The sequence below is a fragment of the Notamacropus eugenii genome, chromosome 5 (genome assembly GCF_028372415.1).
Source record: "Notamacropus eugenii isolate mMacEug1 chromosome 5, mMacEug1.pri_v2, whole genome shotgun sequence".
NCBI lineage: Eukaryota > Metazoa > Chordata > Mammalia > Diprotodontia > Macropodidae > Notamacropus > Notamacropus eugenii.
The window spans coordinates 103,691,091-103,712,702 of NC_092876.1; the positions used below are offsets into that span (position 1 = coordinate 103,691,091).

Genomic DNA, 21,612 nt, shown 5'->3' on the forward strand with positions numbered 1-21,612 from the left:
ATAGAAATATCACCTCACATTTTTTTAGAGAATCTTCTAGAATGAATTCTGTCATTTGGTTTTTCCCCCTAAATACATAGGTATTTTCTTTTTATGATCTTTCTAAAAAAAGATCAAATCAAGCTAGGTTACGATGAATAATTAGTACTTTGCATACTTAATTAAATCTTTGAGAAAATATCTTAGAACCTTATGTCTCTCGATCTTTTAAGGCAGAGGCAGGACTTGAACCCAGGGCTCCCTGACTCTAAAGCCAACTCTCTATTCACTATTGAATGCTGCCTTTCTCAAATTTAACTAGCTATAATTAATCTTTAGGTGGAAAAGTTAAAGGTCATTGGAAAAGCGGCTTGAGTAGTACAAACTTGATTAAGATTTTATTGTTTATGTAGAACTTACTTTTTCAACTAACTTCCACATCTCACTAGTTAGGATGAAACTGCCAATTCTGTGTTCCAAAGCAGTATTTCCAGTCTTCTTTCATCCCTTATTACCCAGATACCTGTGATGCACATCATATGGAACTGGCTAATAGAGGAGTAGAGTAGCAAATGTTTTCTTACTGTTTCCTGGTGTCTTTGGCATGGTTTCTCTTAGAAATGGAACTGCATCTGAATATTCTGCTTGAATGTCTGGAAAAAAAGACAGGCTACCATGGGTCTTAATTCCCCACCTGCCCTTGTCTAATTTAAGAACAGGGAATGTTTCATTTCTGTCTTTGTAACCTCAGTGCCTGGCACAGAGTTGGTGCTTAATAAATGCTTGTTGAATTGAACTGAACTCATGTTCCTTAATAGAGGCAATCTTAATTATTTAAGAGTCCATCTTAATACTAAGAGAAATAGCCTAGATAAATAATGAATGAATACCCTGGATGAAGTATCCAAACAGAAGGCTCTGTGGAGTTTGGATTCAGTCAAAGGGCTGCACTTGAGGACCTAGGGGACCATATGTGGCCTCGAGGCCACAGGTTCCCCATCCCTGACCTGGAAAAAGAAATGGATACATAATATAAACTGAAAAGAACAGTTTTTATATCATTCAGTTCAACAGATACTTATTCATTTTATTTCCCATGTGTCTCACATATAAGCAGCTGTGTTAGGTGTGACGAATAAAAAACAGAATGGGCCTTGCCTTCAAGGAAATTACATTTCACTGAAGAGATAAACATGAATATTAACAAGTTTAAGAAGATAGAGAGGGAAGGGGGAAAAGGAGAACATCCAATAAAGATATCCAGGAGTGTTTGAGGAGGGAGAAACCACTAACAGAGGGATCGGGAAAGACTTAAAGACTTCACAAAAGAAACAGTTCCTGAAGGGAACCTTTCAGGAAAGTAAGTGTCCTGAAACAGAGATGAGAAGGACGTGCCTTCCAGGACTAGGAGATGGCTTATGGGGATGCATGGAGGTAAGAGGCAACAGTATTAAATTTAGAGATGGTCAAAGCTGAAGAGGTTCATTGGAACCAGATTCCGGGTGGTCTTAATTGCTAGGCTAAGGAGCTTGTATTTTATTCTAGGAGCAGTGAGAGACAAGAGTTGTTTGAGTAGCTTCTCAAACTGAGTAGGGGATTGTTAAATTCAGCTACCTGCCTTTGAAAGATTATTTTGGCAGTTGGGCTAGAGGAGGGATTGGGGTGTTATGGGGATATCAGTTAGCAGACTATTATAACAGTACAGGTGAGAGGTAATGGGGGCCTGCACTAGGATAGTGGCCATATGAGTGGAGAGAAGGGAAAGAATGCAAGAAAAGTTAATATAGACATAAATGGGAGGACTTGCCAGTTGATGAAGGTTGTTTAGGAGACCAGGACTCCTAACAAGTAGCAAAACTTCTTAATACCTTAGCGTTCCCTAGTTTAATCTCGGGATGGGAAATTTGAATATTTATTTTCTAACTGTGATGTTGACCAGGCTGCTCAGATTCTCTGCCCTTTGATTTTCTTTGATTTTTCTCATCTGTAAATTGTGGATAATAACACACAATAAATTTTATAAAATTGTTGTTGAGGAAGACACTTTATAAACCATAACACCCTCTATAAATGTGAATTTTGACCATTATTCATGATGAACGTTCAATAAGTATTTATCATTGCAGCTCTCCTAATTAGTCAACCTTTCCTCAAGTCTCTACCCTCTCTAGTTCTTCCTCCGTGTAGCTGGAGAAGAGGCACTCTAAACACCCAGGTCTGACCTTATCATTTCTCAGCTCAGTAAATTATAATAGTTCTCTATTACCTCTAGCCTCAAATGTAACCTGGCCCCCAACTTCCCTTACTAGGTTTTTTATTTGCTGTTTCTTTCTACCTTGCTTGGGCTACCTTGTTGATCCTTACACAGGACACTCCATTTCCTGTCTCCTGACCTTTGTACAGGAGCTCCCATGCCTGTCATGCTGTTCTTCCTCACTGCCACCCCTTAGAATTTCCTAGTTGCCTTCAAAGCTCAGCTCAAATTCCACTTCCTTCATAAAGTTCTCATTACTCCCCTTAGTGCTAATGCTAGTGATTTCTTCTGTAAAAATATCTATTCATCTATCTATCTATCTACTTGAATTTATTATGCTTTGTAATATGTGTAATATGTGTATGTATGTGTATATATGTGTGTGTGTGTGTGTGTGTGTGTGTGTGTGTACGTACTTTCAACACATTGAAGGGATACACTATTTCTGTCTCTCTTATCTCTAAGTATTTAGTATGGTGTCTGGCACATGGTAAGCACTTAATTAAGGCTTATTAACTGATAGATACTTACTGTGTGCCTACTATTCCTAGTGATATGATGGAGAATTCACAATTTTTTTCTGAATATTTATTCTGTTTCTCATTAAACACTGGTTTTCTTTCAGGAAATAGATGTCCTAAATGAAACTTTGACTTTTGAGGATGGTATGAAACTGAAGGAAAAGCAGCTTATGAATGAATATGAAGATGATACAGACCAAGCTTTGGAAAAGAGATATTGTCCAGAAGCAGGTATTTTTTATAGAAAAATACAGGCAAAAATTGGTATGCTGGCCTTATTTAAAAAGACATGGACCCACTGAGTACAATTCAATGCATTGAAGCAAAATTTTATTAACTCCTGAAGGAATTAATGTAATTTTCAGTGTATTTAATTTATTTGCCCATGAAAGAAAGATTTTACTAGTCTTCAGGATAACCACTCTATTCTGTTTGGGAGCCCTAGGATTGAGAGAAGGGTCCTTTACAAGTGTCAATCAAAAATTTGTTTCTCACTTTGTCAAAGGCACATCTCAAAACAGGGAATAAGGCCATAGTTCTGCTTTAATTGGCCTTCTCTCTCATAGCATTCCCCTCTAATAGTGGCCTAGCATGTAACAAAATCTCCCACATTCCTTTATTCTTTTCTTTTTTCTTCTTTTTCTTTCTCTCCTTTCTTTTCCTTCCTTTTTTCCTTCCTTCTTTTCTTTTCCTTCCTTTCTTTCAAGGTGTATCATATCATGGAAGAGCTCCTTCTGGACCTACTTGAAGTCAACTTCAGGAGGCATAGGTCACTACTAACCTCATGTAAGAAAACTTTCCTAAACTATTCTCATTCTAATGGCCATAATCTCCTGGCCTGTAATCTGTTATCATACATTGCCCTGCACACTAGTGCTGAGAGCCCAGTGTTCCAACTTTCTGGAAGCTTCCTCCCCCCAGTTTATCCTTCTCTCACTAGTATATCTACGCACATATGCTAGAGCATGAAAAGATTTATTTAAAAATAGCTAACATTAATTTTGTAGAAGATATAAAAGGATGGGTGTTCGCCAAATGGTAGTCTTTAAAAATCTGAAGCATTGTGGTCAGAGAAGAATTAGACTTGTTCTACTCAATCCTAGAGGCCAGATCTAGGAGCAATGGATGTAAATTAGAGGGAAGCAAACTTAGGGTACATATAAACATTTAATAAATGCTTGCTGACTGACATATAATAAAAATTTTACTAACCATCAGAGCTATCCAACAGTGGAATGGTTTGCCTCAGAAAACAGTGAGCTCCCCATCACTTGAGGTCTACAAAAAAGAGGATGTGTAATTTAAGTAGGAGTTGGACTAAATGACCTCTGGGGGTCAATCCTACTTCTAAGATTCATTGATTCTTATGGAATTCTGATATCCTAGCACTTACTCCAGTGGAGGTTCCCTTGCCTCAGCCATATTGGCACATGAGGTTAGATTAGAGTTAGCTATTGTGGACAGATCCCTGTGATGTAGAATAAAATTAGAGTGGAACTATTTCTGACTTCTGGTTTTTCCAACTCTTTGAAGTGCTACCAGTTCTTGTGCATCGCATGAGATATGCAAACCTACAGTCTGGCAACCTCTGAATTATTTCATTCTTTTTCTGTTTCAGCTGTTCACAGACAGGATGTTGTTACTGGAGAAAAGAGGCGACACTGGAGTGTCCGAGCTCCTCAGACACTGATACATATGATAGAGGAGGCAGACATCACCTCAGCCTGCTCTACCACCGCTGCAGGTGAGTCCAGTGGCTATCATCCATGTTACCAAGGGAATCTGGACTACTATTCTCCCATGTGTTATGAGGGCACATTTGATAACTCTTCCTTTTCAGAAGAATTTTTACGGAATTTGACACAAGGTCATGAAGATCACCTGTCCTATAGGATGAGAGCTCTTAGGCTTGCGTCCATGAATTATTTTCATATTTTGATAGCCATATTTCAATATTTTTAGTTTCCTTCATAATTATATGCATCTTATTTTGTGTGTTTAAAAACATTATTCTGAGGAGAAGTCTATGAGTTTTACCAGACTGCCCAAGGGATCCATAGTATAAAAAAGGTTCCGCGTCCTAGGGTACCATCTGGCTTTCTCTCTCTTCCTTCCTTCCTTCCTTCCTTCCTTCCTTCCTTCCTTCCTTCCTTCCTTCCTTCCTTCCTTCCTTCCTTCCTTCTTTCTTCTTCATTTCTCTGTCTTTCTTCTTTCCTCCTCCTCCTTCTCTTTCTTCTTCTCTCTTTCTCTCTCTCACTGTACCCAGTATGATATAGACTCCTAGGTTGTAGTTACCACTGTACCATTTATTAGCTGTGTGACCCTGAGCAGGTAATTTGACTTTTCTGGACCTCAGTTTCTTTATCTGTAACATGAGGCTAATGCTACTTTCATTATCTCATAGGCTTATTGTAAGGAGCATGCTTTGTAATGCTATATAAATGTGAATTATTATTATCATCATCATCATCACTCAAATTGTCCAAGACAGATGATTCATCTCCCTCATCTTAAATTTTTCATAGAAAAGTAGGGTTGAAAGGGATATTAGCGATAATCCTGTCCAGTCTTCTTATTTTGCACATAAAGAAACTTCAGTCCAGAAAAGTTACTTCAGCCTGCCCACGGTCACCTAGGTAGTCACCGACAGAGCAAGGGCAAACCCTAGGTTTTCCGACCCTGATCCTAGTCTAGTGATCTTTCTACCATTGTATAGTGCCCCTCTGTGTGTTCCAGGGAAAACTTAAAATTAGCTTCTTTTGGTTATTTTCTGCATCTCAAAAGTCAAGATGGTATATTGGCTAGGCAGCTAAACTTGGAATCAAGAAAAACCTGGGTTCAAACCCTGCCTCAAACACTTAGGAGCCTTGTGGGCAGCTAGGTGACACAATGGCGCACAGAGAACAGGGCTGGAGTCAGGAAGACCTGAATTCAAAATAGGCTTCAGATACTTAGCTGGGTAACCCTGGGCACATCACTTAATTGATGTTTGCCTCAGTTTCCTCATCTGTAAAATGAGGATTATAATAGCAACCAACCTCTCAGGGTTGTTGCGAGGATCAAATGAGATAATACTTGTAAAATACTTTGCAGATTTTAACATGCTATGATTATTATTAAATCACTTTTAATTTTTCTGTGACATTTTCTCATTTACAAAGTAAGGGGGTTTGGTTCAACAGCCTCTGAAGTCTCTTTCATCTCTAAATCTACAACTTTCTATTTTCTTCTCATATCAGGCCTTCCTTTTACCTTTTAGGTCTATTTCTTGTTTTTCCCTCAATGAGCATTATGTGCTATGCCACATATGGTGTCATTTCACATATTGACCACCGTCACTTAAATTCTAGGGTTTTTTATCATAGTATGGTCTTAGGGAAGAGTCATATATCTTACATATGTGTTATAAGGAAACTGTTAAGACTGGAAAGTGAATGGTCAGAAGAAAATTAACTATAGTCTTGCAAACTGACTTGAATTATTGACTTGATTAGTATTTCATATTATAGTTAAACATCACCCAACCCATTATGTAAAATACTTGGAAAAAGGAACCTTAGGAATATGTCAGGATCTGTAGTTTTATAGGTGTGGATATTCCCTTCCCTGGGATAGATCACCACTTTCTATGCCTTCGGAGATGGTCTGAGTCATTTTGACTGCTAAGTCTATCACTCCATGATCCACCTGGGAAGTGAATAGTGTGCTGAAATGGAAATACTACAATATTTGTGTATAGAACACCTGGGTTCACTCCCAGGGTTCCCTGGGTACTCCCTAGGGAAGCTTGAGTAAGTCATTTAACCTAGGTTTCCTTATTTGTAAAATAACGGGGTTGGAATAGGCAGCCTCTAACATCACTTCTAAACAACTAACAAATACTTATTAAGTGCCTCTTATGTGCCAGGCAGTCTGCTCAGTGTGGAGGATACAGACTTCAAACTAAGATTTCTTGCCCCCAAGGAGCTTACATTTTAACACAAAATCTATGATCCTCTGCTTCTGTGAACTTAGCTAGGATGATTCTTGGACAAGAAGTACCAGAACTATGCTCCAACCCTTTCTGATTTGGAGGACTTGTCAGAGCTTACACTCTGTTGGCATAACCCTTGAGAACTCAGGTTTACATTCATTCTATGATGAGGCATTGGAATAGGATTTCAGTTAGAGGAATTATGTGATTTATTGCTAATTTCTGAGCCAAAGAAATAAGCTAAGGAGAGAAACCAATCTAGTTTAAAATTTAAATATGATAGAAGTTTTCATAATGAAAAAAATCATTAAATTTACAATGCAAAAAAGGGAGAGGGGCTCTACCACTCTGTGAGTGTGTGTGTGTGTGTTTGTGTGTGTATGTCTTTCACCAGATCACTTTGCTTCCCTGTACTTGGCTTCCTATTCTGTAAAATAAGGAAGTTGAACTAGATGTTCTCTAAGGACACTTTCCAGTTCTAACATTTTGTGATTCTATTAAAAAGCAAAAGAAAAAAGTCATTTTAATTTTTTTTCCTGTTAACACTTCTTCCAGATGGCCAGGTTATTATAACTGAAGATGCTTCACAAAATAGGAGACAGTGGAAACAGGAATCACCAGGGACACTAATGAATATGTTAGCAGCAGCAGAGCTGGCGAGTGACTCCTTCTCTGCAAATGAACAAGAGTTTGGTATGAAGTTTATTATTAAGATCATAACTGCCCCCTCTAGACTTTGGCCAGAGACCTATGATAAGGTGATTAAAAAAAAAATATGGAGTGGAGAAACAACTAGGAAAGTTTCAAACATTTCTAGAAATTCCTTTACTGAGCATTGTATGATAGACCTGCGAATTTACAAGTATGGTGGGTTTGTTTTCTTTTTGTCCAATCAGATGGCAGATTGTGATTAGTAGGATACATAGAATTGGTGACCTTGTATTTGATACCTTGGCATTCTGGGAGTCATTGAATGAGTGATCTCCAACTCCTTTCCAATGGGCAAAATAAATCTATCACAATGCCTAGAATTTCTTCCAGCAATTCTTAACAAGAATTTGAACCTCTATTCTGTAGAGCTTTTATTTAGCACTTCAGTTTATTTTTAGGAAAACAATCCTTCCTTTCCAATGTTTAAGGGAAATTCATCTAACAATAGGAGTTTGATTCCCTACTCTAGCTTTGTCATATCAAATAGTACAGACAAACTAGTAAACAAATATAACCTGCAACCTGGGGCCCCAGGCTCTGAGCTTACATGGTTTGAGTTTAATCTAAGTGACCTGTGCCCTAAATCATAACTGATATGTTTTGCCTCCATTCGGAATTTCCTATGGGATCTTTAGAATCTAGTTTGTGTCTAGGTCTCTACAGATATAGGTAAAGGGGCCCCAGCTCCCTTAAACACTGAAGATAAGATATAAGATACTTGCATTTCAGAGATAAGATGCTTTTATTTTATGTGACAGATTGTACGCATAAAACACAAAGAATTCATTGTAGCCCATAAACAAGTAAAGCTTCTAAGGTATCTATTTTGGGTTCCTTCTTCGAAACAGTTTCTGTGTTATTAACTCTCCCCTCCACCCCCATTTTGGTCTGTTGTGCCTTCTTAGAAATACAGTTTCCTCCAAGTGATAAAGAGGACGAATTTTCTCTCTGATTGTGCAGTTCGTTACAGACCTTTGCCCTTTCCTTGATAATTTTTCCCCCATTTGCTTTGAAATCTCCTCCCCTGGGTCCAGGCTCTTCTACTCTTCTGAGTATCAGTTGTCCCCAGAAGCTCTGATTCGCCTTATCATGAGACAGGGTGAATTGTCTTTCTAAGCATCAAATTCCTTCAGATTAAACCCATGAAGAATCCCATTTCCCTTTATAGAATATCTCTCTTCTCCTATGGTAGCATTCATCATTGTTACCTCCTCCCACGTCTGAAAACAGATTTCTTCTTGTTTTTCCCCTTTTGGAATTCTCCTCTCTTATCTCCTTGCCCATTCTCCTTTAGGCTCTTCTCCAGAGAGATCACAGGAATTATTTGCCCTTTGTTGTTAGCCTTTGACTGGATTGTTGTTTATTCGTTCAGTAGCGTGTCATCTTTATGACCCCGTGTATCCTAATGTCCATGGGGTTTTCTTAGCAAGGATACTGAAGTAGTTTGCCATTTCCTTCTCCAGTGGATTAAGGCAAACAGGTTAAGTGACTTGCCTAAGGTCACACTGCTAATAAGTGTCCGAAATGAGAGAAATCATTATTTCTCTCCTCTATTAATAGCCAATTATTGAATTAGGACTAAAGTTTTTCTTCATCCCTGCTTTTCCTCATTTTGAAATCAGCCCCTGTAGGTTATTCAGACAGCCTTTGAAGTACAGGGCATGAGATGACATCTTGGGCAAAAATGAACCAACTAGAAAACTCAGATTTGATCAAAAAGTAAAGAAATTTTATTTTAGGTGAATTGATATATTCCAGCCCAAGCTATTTTATTCATATTTTACTCATTTACTAGGTAAAAATGGATTCCCCCTTTTGTCTAGATTACCCTGGATGGGGTGATATGATAAATAACTTTGATAAATTTCTTTGACCAAGACTAAGTGATCAGAGTCATATCCCCCAGAGCCTCATTAGAATAAGCCCACCTGTCATTATAGTATTTATTCTCTCATTACTTGTTTATCAGTCAGAATTGATTGCTACTCTCAGGAACACCCACTCTTCTAAGGGCATATAAGCATTGAGTAGGTTCCATGAGTGGCCTTTGGCATTCAAGAGTTTCACCTACTCTTTTTATTAATTATTGCTAGCACAGTTAATAAAATGATTAATTACTCAAAAACTATGTCTCTCAAACTTTTTCTATGCTACAGAGGACAGTTCTGAACTCAGGTCTTCCTAACTCCAGGCCCAGAACCCTATCTACTTGATGAGGGCTGGAAAGGGGGAGGGGATGGACGAAATTCTGAAATCCCCCCAAAGACCAGGGTACAAGGATCAGGTCGCCTGGAATGAATTCATGGACTCAAGCATTGTTGAGGTCTTGGTGGTAAAGATTTATTACGCTTTTCAGTGGGCAAGAGTTCTTAGGGAACCTGCATCCTTACAGGGCTACAGTTAAAGTTTATTTATGTATTCATTCATTCATTTATTTATTGTAGGATATTCTATAGTAAAACGTGCTAAATATGCTCACTAGGTGATTGAGCAAGATTAGGGAGTGGTTATGGACTAGTTAATTCTTAAAGGAACATGCACTTTTAGTATCTACTATGTGGATATTTTACCCAGACAGAGTTCATCGGGAAATAGCCCAAAGGAGGGTTACATGGAGGTGTGGTTTGAGGCCTGAAATGTCACTAAGTCAACAAACAGTCAGGACTGACTAATTAACACTTAGGCTGCTCCTATCAATGTCTTGTTAGACAAGATAAATGTAAGGGAATATATGTAAGCCTAAGTCTAGGATACATATGATAGTTCAGTGAGTAGTAAATGTCATTATGACACAGTACACAGCCAGTTCAGCCAGTACACAGCTGGTTCAAACTAATAAATTCTACAGGTACAGCTGGCTACTGTATCAGGAAGGGAGATCATGGTTGTTGCTGAGGTAGGCTGTTCTTGGACTGGAGAGGAACTGCCAGGGACAGTGTTTTGAGGCTAGGGAAAAATGTGATTTTTAAAGATAAACGTGATTTTAGAATTGGGGTCCAAGTACATGCACACAAGCATCCCATCACACTGAGCCATGCAGTGTGGCTCCTCCCTTGATTTATTTGGGTTCATCAGGGGCAGCTAGGTGGTGCAGTGGATAGAGCACCAGTGCAGGAGTCAGGAGGACCTGAGTTCAAATCTCACCTCAGACACTTGACACTCACTAGCTGTGTGACCTTGGGCAAGTCACTTAAGCCCAATTGCCTCATCCTGGGTCATCTCCAGTCATCCTGATGAATATCTGGTCACTGGATTCAGATGGTTCTGGAGGAGAAGGGAGGCTGGTGACCTGCACAGCCCTCCCTCACTCAAAACAAAGTCAAGTGCAAGTCATGTCATTATTTCTCTGATGGCAGGGTCTTCTTTAGCAACAAAGGATGAACACACACACATTTGGGTTTATCAGTTATTCCCATCTGTGTTTTTCCTCTCCTCTCCCTTTGTTACACCCTCCCATTCTGTAATTTAATCTCACACAAAACATTGATTCACCCACAGATGGGGTGTTGTGAGGGTTAGTTCCTGATGTTTCAGGCCTGTTTCTCTACTGTCACATCTATTGGATCTCTGCTTCTACCCTTGTGGAACATCCTTGTGTGTGTTTAAAAGATATCTCTCGGTGGTTTCTCTGGTGTTGTTATTTTGTTGTCGTCATCCTTGGGTCCCGTATTTGTTTACTTTTCGTATTTCAGGTGTCTGGTAGGTAAGAAGCACATAATTCTTCGGGTTGGTCTTCTTTTTCATTGAAAATCCATCTTTTTTCATTAATGGATAGGCTCAGATTTGCATGGGAGGTCATCTTGAGTTTCCTCCTGAACTTCTTTGCCCTTTAGAACACATTACTTTGTTCCCTGCTGTGGTTTTGGGTAGGTCTTGTTTTATTCAATTTTTTTCCTTTCTATTTGAAGGCTTTTCTCTTTATTATTTGTATAATTTGTTAAATTACCATGTATCCTGGAGGTTGCAGTGTAGCATCTGTTTTTGTTTATTTGGAGGTAATCTAGATTCTTTCAACTGGTACTTTGTTTTCTATATTCAGAAGTTCTGGGGGTTTTCTTCTATTGTTTCTTGCATTGCAGTGTTCTGGTTTTTTGGCTTGTAGTGTTCTTCTGAGAGACCTACAATATTTAAGTTCTCTTGTCATCCTGTCTTTGAGATCTATATATTTTCCTTGTAGGGAAATCATACTTTAGTTTAATGTTATTGTTTTCTCTATCTCTTCTTTAATTGTCCTCCACGTCCCTGTATTTGCATTCCCAACCAGGGATTCTATCTTTTGGATGTGTTTGTATTCTACCAATTATTTCTGCTCTTTGTGCCATAAATTCTGTTTTCACAATTGAGTGCGTGTAATATGTGTATCTATGTACATATACATAGATAGATACAGATACACATATGCACATGTGTGTGTACACCTATACACTGTCTGTGAACCTTATTGTCTAGGGAAAGAAGTCTCAAGTTTAAATTTCAGCCTCAGTTCTCTCTCTCTTTTGAAATATTATAGTAAATATTCTACTACTATTACTACTAGTACTACTACTGCTGCTGCTGCTGCTGCTGCTGCTCCTGCTACGGCTACTACTACTGCTACTACTACTACTACTACTACTACTACTACTACTACTACTACTACTACTACTACTGACAGCTAGATTGCTCAGTGGATAGAACACTGGGCCTGGAGTCAGGAAGACCTGAGTTCAAATCTGACCTCAGACACTCACCAGCTGTGTGACCTTGAGCAAGTTACTTATGACCTTGTTTCCCTCAGTTCCTCATCTGTAAAATGAGCTGGAGAAGGAAATGACAACCCATCCAGTGTCTTTGCCAAGAAATCCTCACATGAGTTTATGAAGAGTCAGACACTACTAAAAAAATATTAAAGGCTTGTTCCTGGTCACTCTTGGGGGTTAAAATGACTTTCTTAAGTTCTTATAATGTTCCTCTGCCTACAGGCTACCTTCCTATATTCTCTGGGAGGTAGTGAATAAACCAAAAAGCTGCAGTGGATTGTCTGAAGAGAAAAAAAGAGGATTATATAGCTTGGAGATATCTTAGAGAGTATCAGATCTCATTTAACAGATAAGAAAACTGAGGCCCGGAGAGCTTAAGTGATTTAATTAAGGTCTCATACCTACTAAGCACCTAAATTGGGATTTCAACCCAGGCCTTTTGATCACAAATTTAATTTCTCTCTCTCTCTCTCTCTCTCTCTCTCTCTCTCTCTCTCTCTCTCTCTCTCCCCCCCATATATATAACACAATACAATGTAATATAATGTAATACAATACAATGTAATATAATATAATAAAACACAATATAGCATTAATATAATATAACATAGCATAGCATAACATAATATAATACATAGATACATATACATTATCACACAGTCCTCTGTTGCACATAGTGAGAAACTAGGCCAAGACAAGAATAACTGTCTTTCTAATATAAAGTTCTTATATATTCTGACTTGTGTTGCCATTTGGTTATTTATTTGATTTTCATTAAAGAAAACAACATTAGGGATTATGATTTTTTCGTACCTTTTCAACTCCAGATTGAAATTATAACTGCTAGAATATGGTCAGGACTCTCAGAACCTGATTTAACATTTTTTACCCTGAGTAGAAGTTGGGCAGAAACTAGGGGAATCAGAGGAGAAAGAGCAGAAGCTCCCTTATTGTGTTGACCTGTAGCCTTCAAAGCCAGGCCTTGGGGGTTTGTTTCAGGAGAGGTAAATGGGAAGGAGGGGAGGAAAATAATGAGTGTTATATTGGTGCATTTTTTTTGTAAAACCCTAGCAAAACCTTGCTAGGGATTATGTGAATGATTTCACACCCTGCTCCAACATCCATTGCTGACTTCCAGATCTTATGGTTCTTAAGAAAGGCCTAGGAGGAAAAAAATCCCTTCTGGATTCATCATTCCAGGTGTTGATGGTTGTAGCAGCTGCCCATGAAATGAATTAATCAATAACCCTGCATCTTCATGTGGGCAATTTCACTGACAATGTCTCTAAAGGCATTTTGATGAAGGAATACAATCATATGGATATTTTCTTTGATAGCTGATTTGGGTAGTTCTATGGTTCTGAGCATCACGGGCAAGCAATGATTGTGCCTATTTGATTCCTGGACCCTGAGGTATTCTTGAATACCACCAGAGCATCATCTCTCTGGGTTTGGGGAAGCTGGTTTGCATCCCTTTCCTAAAATTTGCTTTTTCTTTATTAGCTATCATGAAGAACTACAGGCTGAATTTTCCCCCCAAAAACCACACAAAAACTAAATAGAAAAGTTAATACCTCATTCAAGCTATTTATCTGAGGAAATGATGCTTAAAGCATGGAAAAAAAAAACAATTGCTAGGATGATTTTCTGTGTGTGTGAGTGTGTGTGTGTGTGTGTGTGTGTGTGTGTGTGTGTGTGTGTCTTTTAACAATCCTCTATCAGGGCTGTTAAGAGTAAAAGAAAACAATGTTTTCAGAAAGATTTTTCTTTCCCAGATGAAGTCATAATTAATTGAATGCCTATGTATCTATTGGCACAGGGTTCCTAACCTTGTGTGTGTGTGTGTGTGTGTGTGTGTGTGTGTGTGTGTGTGTGTGTGTGTGTAAGATGGACTCTTGGAAGTCCAGTGTAGCATATGGACTTCTTTTTAGAATAATATTTCAAAATCATTTTAAAAATATATGACATTGAAAAGAAAATGAGTTATATTGAAACAAATATATGATTTTTCCCCCTTCCAAGTTCAATACTCCCCAGATTAAGATCTCTGAGCTCTGAGCCCTTCTTGAATTTTGTGTATAAGGCAAATATGATGGTAAGCTAGCTCCTGATTAATGTGCATAATTAATCCCCCTGAAATAAAATTATTCAAATTCATACTTCATATTTTCATCAGATTGGAACCAATTACTATATTCTACACTATTATAACTTCTAATTATTTGATTTCATTATTATTTGTACTAACTGGACTTACAGTTGAGTCGAGCTACTCTTCTGTTCTCACCAGACAGACCTGTGTGAAGGCAGGAGGCCAAATCTCTCACTGGGATGCCAGGAATCCTACCCCCAAATTAATATTTCTTAATGGATGAAAGCTCCTTGTTGCTGCTTGACTCAGTATGTCATCCCTGGAGGCCAGTGACACCCAGATGTCACTAACTCATTTACAGGAAAGCCATATTGCAGGGGGAAATGGAATGAGTTTGTGGAGAGGAAGGGGAGGCAATGGGTATACACTACTTTTTTTAGATATCTAGAAATGAAGGGCAGGAAAGAAAGAGGCTGATAACTGGAAGGGATAGTAAGGCCAAGTGAAGACATTTTTAGGACATAGGAGAGCTGAGAATAGTAAGCAATAGGGAAGCAAACACACATATAATTGATAAAGCAATGTTCTAGAATGTGGTGTTGTTCAGTTGTTTTGGTCATGTCTGACTCTTCATGGTCCCATTTGGGGTTTTCTTGGCAGAGATACTGGAGTAGTTTGCCATTTCTTTCTCCAGTCCATTTTACAAATGAAGAAACTGAGGCAAACAGGTTTAAGTGACTTACCCAGGGTCACACAGCTAGTGAGCATCTGAGGCCAGATCTGAACTCATGAGGTTCATAGATAGATTTCAGGGGTCTAGGATATTGTTTTCTAAAAAATATTTTAGTAATTAGATTTCAACATATTTGTATTCTTTTGTTTTATCATATGTATTTTATTTTATGCACTTAAAAACCACACTCTGAGAAGGGATCCATTGACTTTGTACAATTTCCAAAGGAGTCCTTGACACAAAAAGGTTAAAACTACCCTTATTTATTATGAAGATAACCTCTTTCCTCTGCCAGTCTTTTTTAATTTATTTATTTTAGTTTTCAACATTCATTTCCACAAGATTTTGAATTCCAAATTTTCTCCCCATCTCTCCCCTCCCCCCACCCTAAGACACTGTGCATTCTCAATCCCCCTTCCCCTAATATGCCCTCCCTTCTACCAATCCCTCCCTTCCCTTATCCCTGTTTTCTCTCTTTTCTTGTAGGGCAAGATAGATTTCTATACCCCATTACCTGTATTTCTTATTTCCCAGTTGCATGCAAAAACAATTCTCAACATTCGTTCCTAAAGCAGTTTCAACTTCTCTCCCTTCCTCCCTCCTTACATATCCCCACTGTGATCCTTTGCCAGTCTTTATGAAGTAGTTCATATATAGCTAAAACAGGAATTATCCTAACATGAAAAGGAAAGAATTTTGCATTTCTATAGTCAGTCAGTAGCTCATTTACTTGCCTATCTCTTGAACCACTGTAAAATCCATCTTCCTAAAACTAAAAATGAAACGTCTGATTCCTTTCTCTTGCTCTGTCAACTCTCACTGCAACTAAGTAGCAAGAAGGCCGCATAGATGAAAATGCACAAACTGATTCACTTTCAATGTACTTCAAGAAATTATGTAAAATATCCACTTGGGATTAAACATACTGGTTGACATGGGGGAAAGAAATTCTTTAATTGTGTTTGGTAAAACTTCAAATTATATTTTACTCTCATTTCTCCATCATTTTCACATTTTTATAAAATAAAGTCGAGAGAAGGCAGAAAGACCCTAAAAAATAACATGGAAAATTAGGAGTAGGTGGAAGTTATTGTTTTCATATGTAATACCCAAGGCTTTACTCAAACGTGGACTCCCACAAAAGCTGCTCTAGGTACTCTGTTAGTGAGTTCTTGGGAATCCTTTAGTAAGCTAACCATTAGGACACACCAGTTCCAAGTGAAAGATACTTTAATCACAATTAAGGCAAGTAAACGGGAGAGAACATTTTCCTTAAATGCTCACATGAATTTCCGTACGTGGTAAGACAAAACCATACATCAGAAAAAATTGACTCCTTAGTTACTGATAGCACTAGCTGAAGTTTAACAACAAACACAAATCATCCACCCCCACTTTTCCCCATTGAGAGCCACCCTCAAGCTGCTCCCTAGTGTTAGATGTTACATGCCACACATTTTCTTTACCGAGCAGCTGTTGGCCCCGCTAGGAATCATATGCAAGGTGGAATCCTGGCAGGGACACAGCGGACAGCTCTAATCAGACTATTTTTAACACTAGGAATGCCAGCTAGCAAAGTCGCTCACTAGCAAAGATGTTGTGTATCCCTTTGAACTGCAGGATTTCTTCCCACTCGTTTGGACTCCCTCAGTCTAATTCATACCTTAGTTAGGGTCAGAAAATTTCTTTTAATTTCTATCATAACCTGCTCTTGGTAAATCATTCCCAGAGGAATGCATTTAACAAAACAGCGAAAGAGTTGAGTGAAGCTGAATGAAGTGAGGATTTTCCTCTCAAACCCCTATCATGCCTCTTGGATTCTATGCAAATCACAGGGGATGGAGGGAGGAGACTGGAAAGGGTTAGTCATAGCTGCTCTACTTCTCCCCCTGTCTCCCAGCAACAGAATAACTGCCTTTCTACGTAAAATGTATTTAAATGAGGTGCTGTCAGTTCTGGAATAACAGTGCTGATGGAGACAAGCAGGGCAGATAGTTAAGCAATAATTTACATTTACCCCTAGAGATACCAGATTCACATTCCAAGATATGATTCGCGTTAATTAGTACATTAAGAATATTCTTCATTCTCTGAGCACAAATTAACTAAAGCTAAGAATGACTTGGACTTTTGTTTGGCAGCAAAGCCTCCCTGGGATTCAACATCCAACAATTAACCTGTGCAGGGAAAGACCCATGCATGGATAATCCAGTGTTAAGGTTATTCCTAATAATGTTTTGGGAGGTTGAACACACTGGAATACTTGCTACCCAACACAAGAACCAAATAAAAATCATGTCAAATAAGGTTTAACAGTGAATAATAATATTAATATTAACATAGAATCATAGTAGCTGACACTTCTGTAGCGTGTTAAAGGTGTTTAAAGTGCTTTATGTACAGTATCTCATTAGTTCTTTACAACATACCTTTTACCCAGTTTTTTCTATTATCACATGCTGACTCTAAAAATGCTAATTAGCTAAAAGCTAATATTTCAGTTATGAATTTATAAATGGAGGTTCTGTGGTAAACATTCTACCTCTTACAGAAGTGCTTTAATCTAGGTAAATGGTGGTAGCCAAGACACTTCTTATAAATTAGAGAAAATTGGATGTTGGGTGCTTTTAAATCTCCATTATTTCCTTTCCCACTTTGCCAACAAGAAAGGAATGCTTTTAAAAAATTTACTAAGCAATCACAGAAAAAATGGTGTGACCAGGATCTGGGTGCGAGAGAGGATGATTCTTCGTAGTCATTAATTAGTGATGTCACCAATAATGTTATAGGAACAACAGGACATCTTAGAATTGTAGAGGTTCCCTGTTTTAATAAGGCATAAATTGATCTTTATGTTTAATTAGTGGAAACATTAAAGTACTGGCTTCCCAGTGATGAAAAGGAGAGGAAGGTGGAATCACCCTCTGCCACTGATATGGATGAAGGACAGCTGGAGCCTAGATCCGATGACGATGATGATACGTAAGTGACCCAAAAGAAAGACTGCTAGAAAGGTAAACCGCCCTCCTCACTAGGGTGGAAAAGAATACCTCCAACTGAACAAGTGTTTTCCCCCTCTCCTTCCCCTTTAAAAAAGTAATCTGTTCAGTAGTTTTAAACACTGATACTCAGATTAGTCTGTACTTTGTTCTAAGGAATTTCACTGCACATCTGGAAAATGGAATAATAGTTGGGCCTTTGCCTATCTAATAACTAGATTTAAAATACTGATTCATTGATGCATCAGGAATGAAAGCTCACCTCTTCCTGTATTTACATTTTATGAAATGTAAATCAAAGAATTTTTTAAAGATATAGAAGGGACCTTGGAGCTTATCTAATCCAATTCTTCACTTGATGGATAAGAAAACAGATCCAGAAAAGTTAAGTAACTAATCCAAGATTATGCAACTAGTTACTGGCTGACAGAAGACTAGAGGTCATGTCTCTGATGGGCAATAACAAAAGCCAAAATTTAAGTAGTATTTGTGCACGTCATCTTTTTTGAGCTTTGGAAGAACCCTGTGAGAGGTACCACAGGCATTATTATCCCTATCTGTAAGATAGGGAAACTGAGACTCAGAGAAATTAAGGATTTATTTGAGCTAAGCTACTGGTCCAAGGTCACACAGCTAGTTGATGGCTTAGCCATGCTTTAATGCTGCTTTCCCCACTGAGATGTGTGATTAATGCTGTCAGTTATATAAAGCTAAGTGCTATAAAGCAGAGAGACTCATATGGTTTTGCTTTTTGCTTTTTATTAGGACAAGATATTACAGACACTTTATTTCAATGATTAAAAGTCTCCAAGTCTTTTCTTATAGATAGGATTATTAGCTAGAGTTTTCAGGCATTTCTTAGAGATATAAGGCAGTTCTGTGTAATGGTTATATACATTTCAGTGAGAACATTAACATTTGTTGTTCTCTAGTATGTGTTGGATACTATTATAAAGTTACTTGTAATTTTTAAATTTAAAGTGTTAAATGACAAGCTTATCTGATATGGTTCAATTATTGAGAGATTTTACAGATCTTGGAGAGAGAGGCATAGGGAAAGACTCTGAGAGACATCTATTGACATCCATAGAAGAATAGCGCATGAAGAGAACTTCTCAGCCCAGATTGAATAGTAATCAGTTCAAGGAAAGAAATAAGGAGAGTGAAGAGTTTCTTTCCTTGATAGCTCTGCATGATATTTTGTGAGATGAAGAAAGGAAGGGGTACCATGAGTCATGTTCTCCAAGCCAAGGGAAGTGGACAGAGAATTGGACTCGGAGTCAGGAAGATGTGAATTCAAATATTCCTAAGACAATACTTATTAGCTTTCTGATCCTTGGTAAATCACTGAACCTCTATGACCTCAGTTTTCTTAACTGTAAAGTGGGGGAAATAACAGCTGTACCACGCAGCTGTTCTGAGGATCAGATACAGATATACATATACATATATACATAAACACTTTGCATATATTCGTTATGTAAACATTAGTGTTAACTGTTGTTGATCTTATCACCCTGGATAGAGCCTGGGTATGGTTGGAAACTGGGGGAAAAAAATCAAGCTATTTAGTAAATAATCCTTTGAATCCTGCTCAGTGGTTCCCAGACTGGGTCTGTGATACTCAGAATGTTTCAGTTCTACAAAGGAATGCTATGAAATACTCAAAGGAATAATTTTTAAAATATATGTTGTATGTATGTCTCAGTTGTATCATATGAATGATTAATATAGATATTATCCTAAATATATATTGTATATATTTACAATATATACAATGTATAATATTAAATTGATGATTAATATGAAACATTATATTGATGTCTCAAAAGTCTTAGTGCAGTGTGGTGGGTGAAACATGAAATGACTAAAGAAACAAAGATTTGAGCTTCTGAGCATATAGATGTCAATTGACCAAACTGGGACCAGTAACCCTCCTTAGCTTCCTCACTGAATCCCAATACAGGGGGAGACACTTTTATACATTAAAAACAATTAATCAAATAAGACTAAGTAACTCAAAGAAAGCAATTAACCGGGATACAAAATTAGGTAATCTGATTTCTAATAGGATGAAAGATTAGGGATTTTCCAATTTGGAAGGAGCAATTCCCTGAAATCAGAAAAAGAGATGTCCCATTCTTTCCAAGTATCTGTATTCAGTCAAAGGTACAGGAAGCAACACCTTATTGATCAGTCTGGGATCAGTTTTCAGATAAGACCTATGGTTGCTTGAGATGTCCAGTTGTGAGAAAACTCCTTGCATCAGTCTTTGGATGTGGATAACCTAGGGCTCTCTAAGGCTCTCTAAGCAGTAGGTAGAGGTAGTCCAGCTTCCCAGACACACTGGACAATGTAATAAGGTTTTCTCACAAATTCAAATAATTTAATAAAGTTTTCTCATGGGACAGAAATTGGACTGAACTGATAACTGGATAGAAAGAGAACTGAGCTAGTTCCAGAATTGAGTCACACGATGGAATCAGTGTGTTTCTGTCAGTTCCTCCTATCATGTAGTGTTCTAATTCCCTCAGCAGTACATTAAGCCATATGCACAGTTATACAACCCATAGTGGTTTGCTACAAGTAAATATTTTCTGTAAAGTTTACATGAACATGTAGTTCTTTGTGGTATGAAAGACAGAGCACTTTCACTTGGGGTCTGAAAGATCTGGGTTTGAATTCTGTCTCAGATACTTTCTAACTGTCTGACTTGGGCAAGTTTCTCAACCTATATCAGCCTTGGTTTCCTCAACTATAAAATAGGGATAAAAATGACACTACCTTCCAGGGTTGTGTAAAGCTCAAAGGGGCAGCTAGGTGGTGCAGTGGATAGAGCACCAGTGCAGGAGTCAGGAGGACCTGAGTTCAAATCTCCCCTCAGACACTTGATACTCACTAGCTGTGTGACCTTGGGCAAGTCACTTAAGCCCAATTGCCTCATCCTGGGTCATCTCCAGTAATCCTGATGAATATCTGGTCACTGGATCCAGATGGCTGTGGAGGAGAAGTGAGGCTGGTGACCTGCACAGCCCTCCCTCACTCAAAACAAAGTCAAGTGCAAGCCATGTCATTATTTCTCTGATGGCATGATCTTCTTCAGCAATGAAGGATGAACACACATAAAGCCCAAAGGAAATAACTGCTATTTTCTGAGCTAGCTAGGGGGTGCAGTGCATAGAATGCTAGACTTGGAGACAAGAAGGCGTGAGTTTGAATCTAGCCTCAGATACTGATCAACCCCAGGTCAAATCACTTAACTCCACTCACTCTGCCTGTTTCTTCATCTACGAAATGGGGATAATAGCACCTACTTCGTAGTAGTAGTTGCTATGAGGATCCAATATGATGAAATATGTAAAGGTCTTTGCAAGTCTTAAAGAGTTCTGGAAATGCTAATATATGTAAAATGTTTTACCAACCTTAAAGGATCAAATGAGTTAATACTGTAAAGCCCTTAGCACACTGTCCATCATGTAATAGACACTTAACAAAAGCTTTTTTCGTTTTCCCCTTCAAGAGCTATGTAAATGACAATTTGTACTTTTAAGAGAATTATTTTGTTTCTTCATCTATGGAATTTACTTATTGAAGCATTTATTGAACACATT

The 21,612-nt window shown here is 38.1% G+C and overlaps 1 protein-coding gene across 6 annotated transcripts in view; it reads left to right on the top strand.

Annotated features, from left to right (window-relative positions):
- NEK5 (NIMA related kinase 5) overlaps nucleotides 1–21,612 on the top strand; it is a 94,781-nt gene that overhangs the window by 68,536 nt on the left and 4,633 nt on the right. For all 6 annotated transcript variants that reach the window (XM_072610464.1, XM_072610470.1, XM_072610466.1 and 3 more), the window contains 4 exons: nucleotides 2,859–2,985; nucleotides 4,373–4,498; nucleotides 7,283–7,420; nucleotides 17,867–17,984. In XM_072610464.1, coding sequence (XP_072466565.1) covers nucleotides 2,859–2,985; nucleotides 4,373–4,498; nucleotides 7,283–7,420; nucleotides 17,867–17,984 — 509 coding nt within the window. The remainder of the gene's footprint in view (nucleotides 1–2,858; nucleotides 2,986–4,372; nucleotides 4,499–7,282; nucleotides 7,421–17,866; nucleotides 17,985–21,612) is intronic.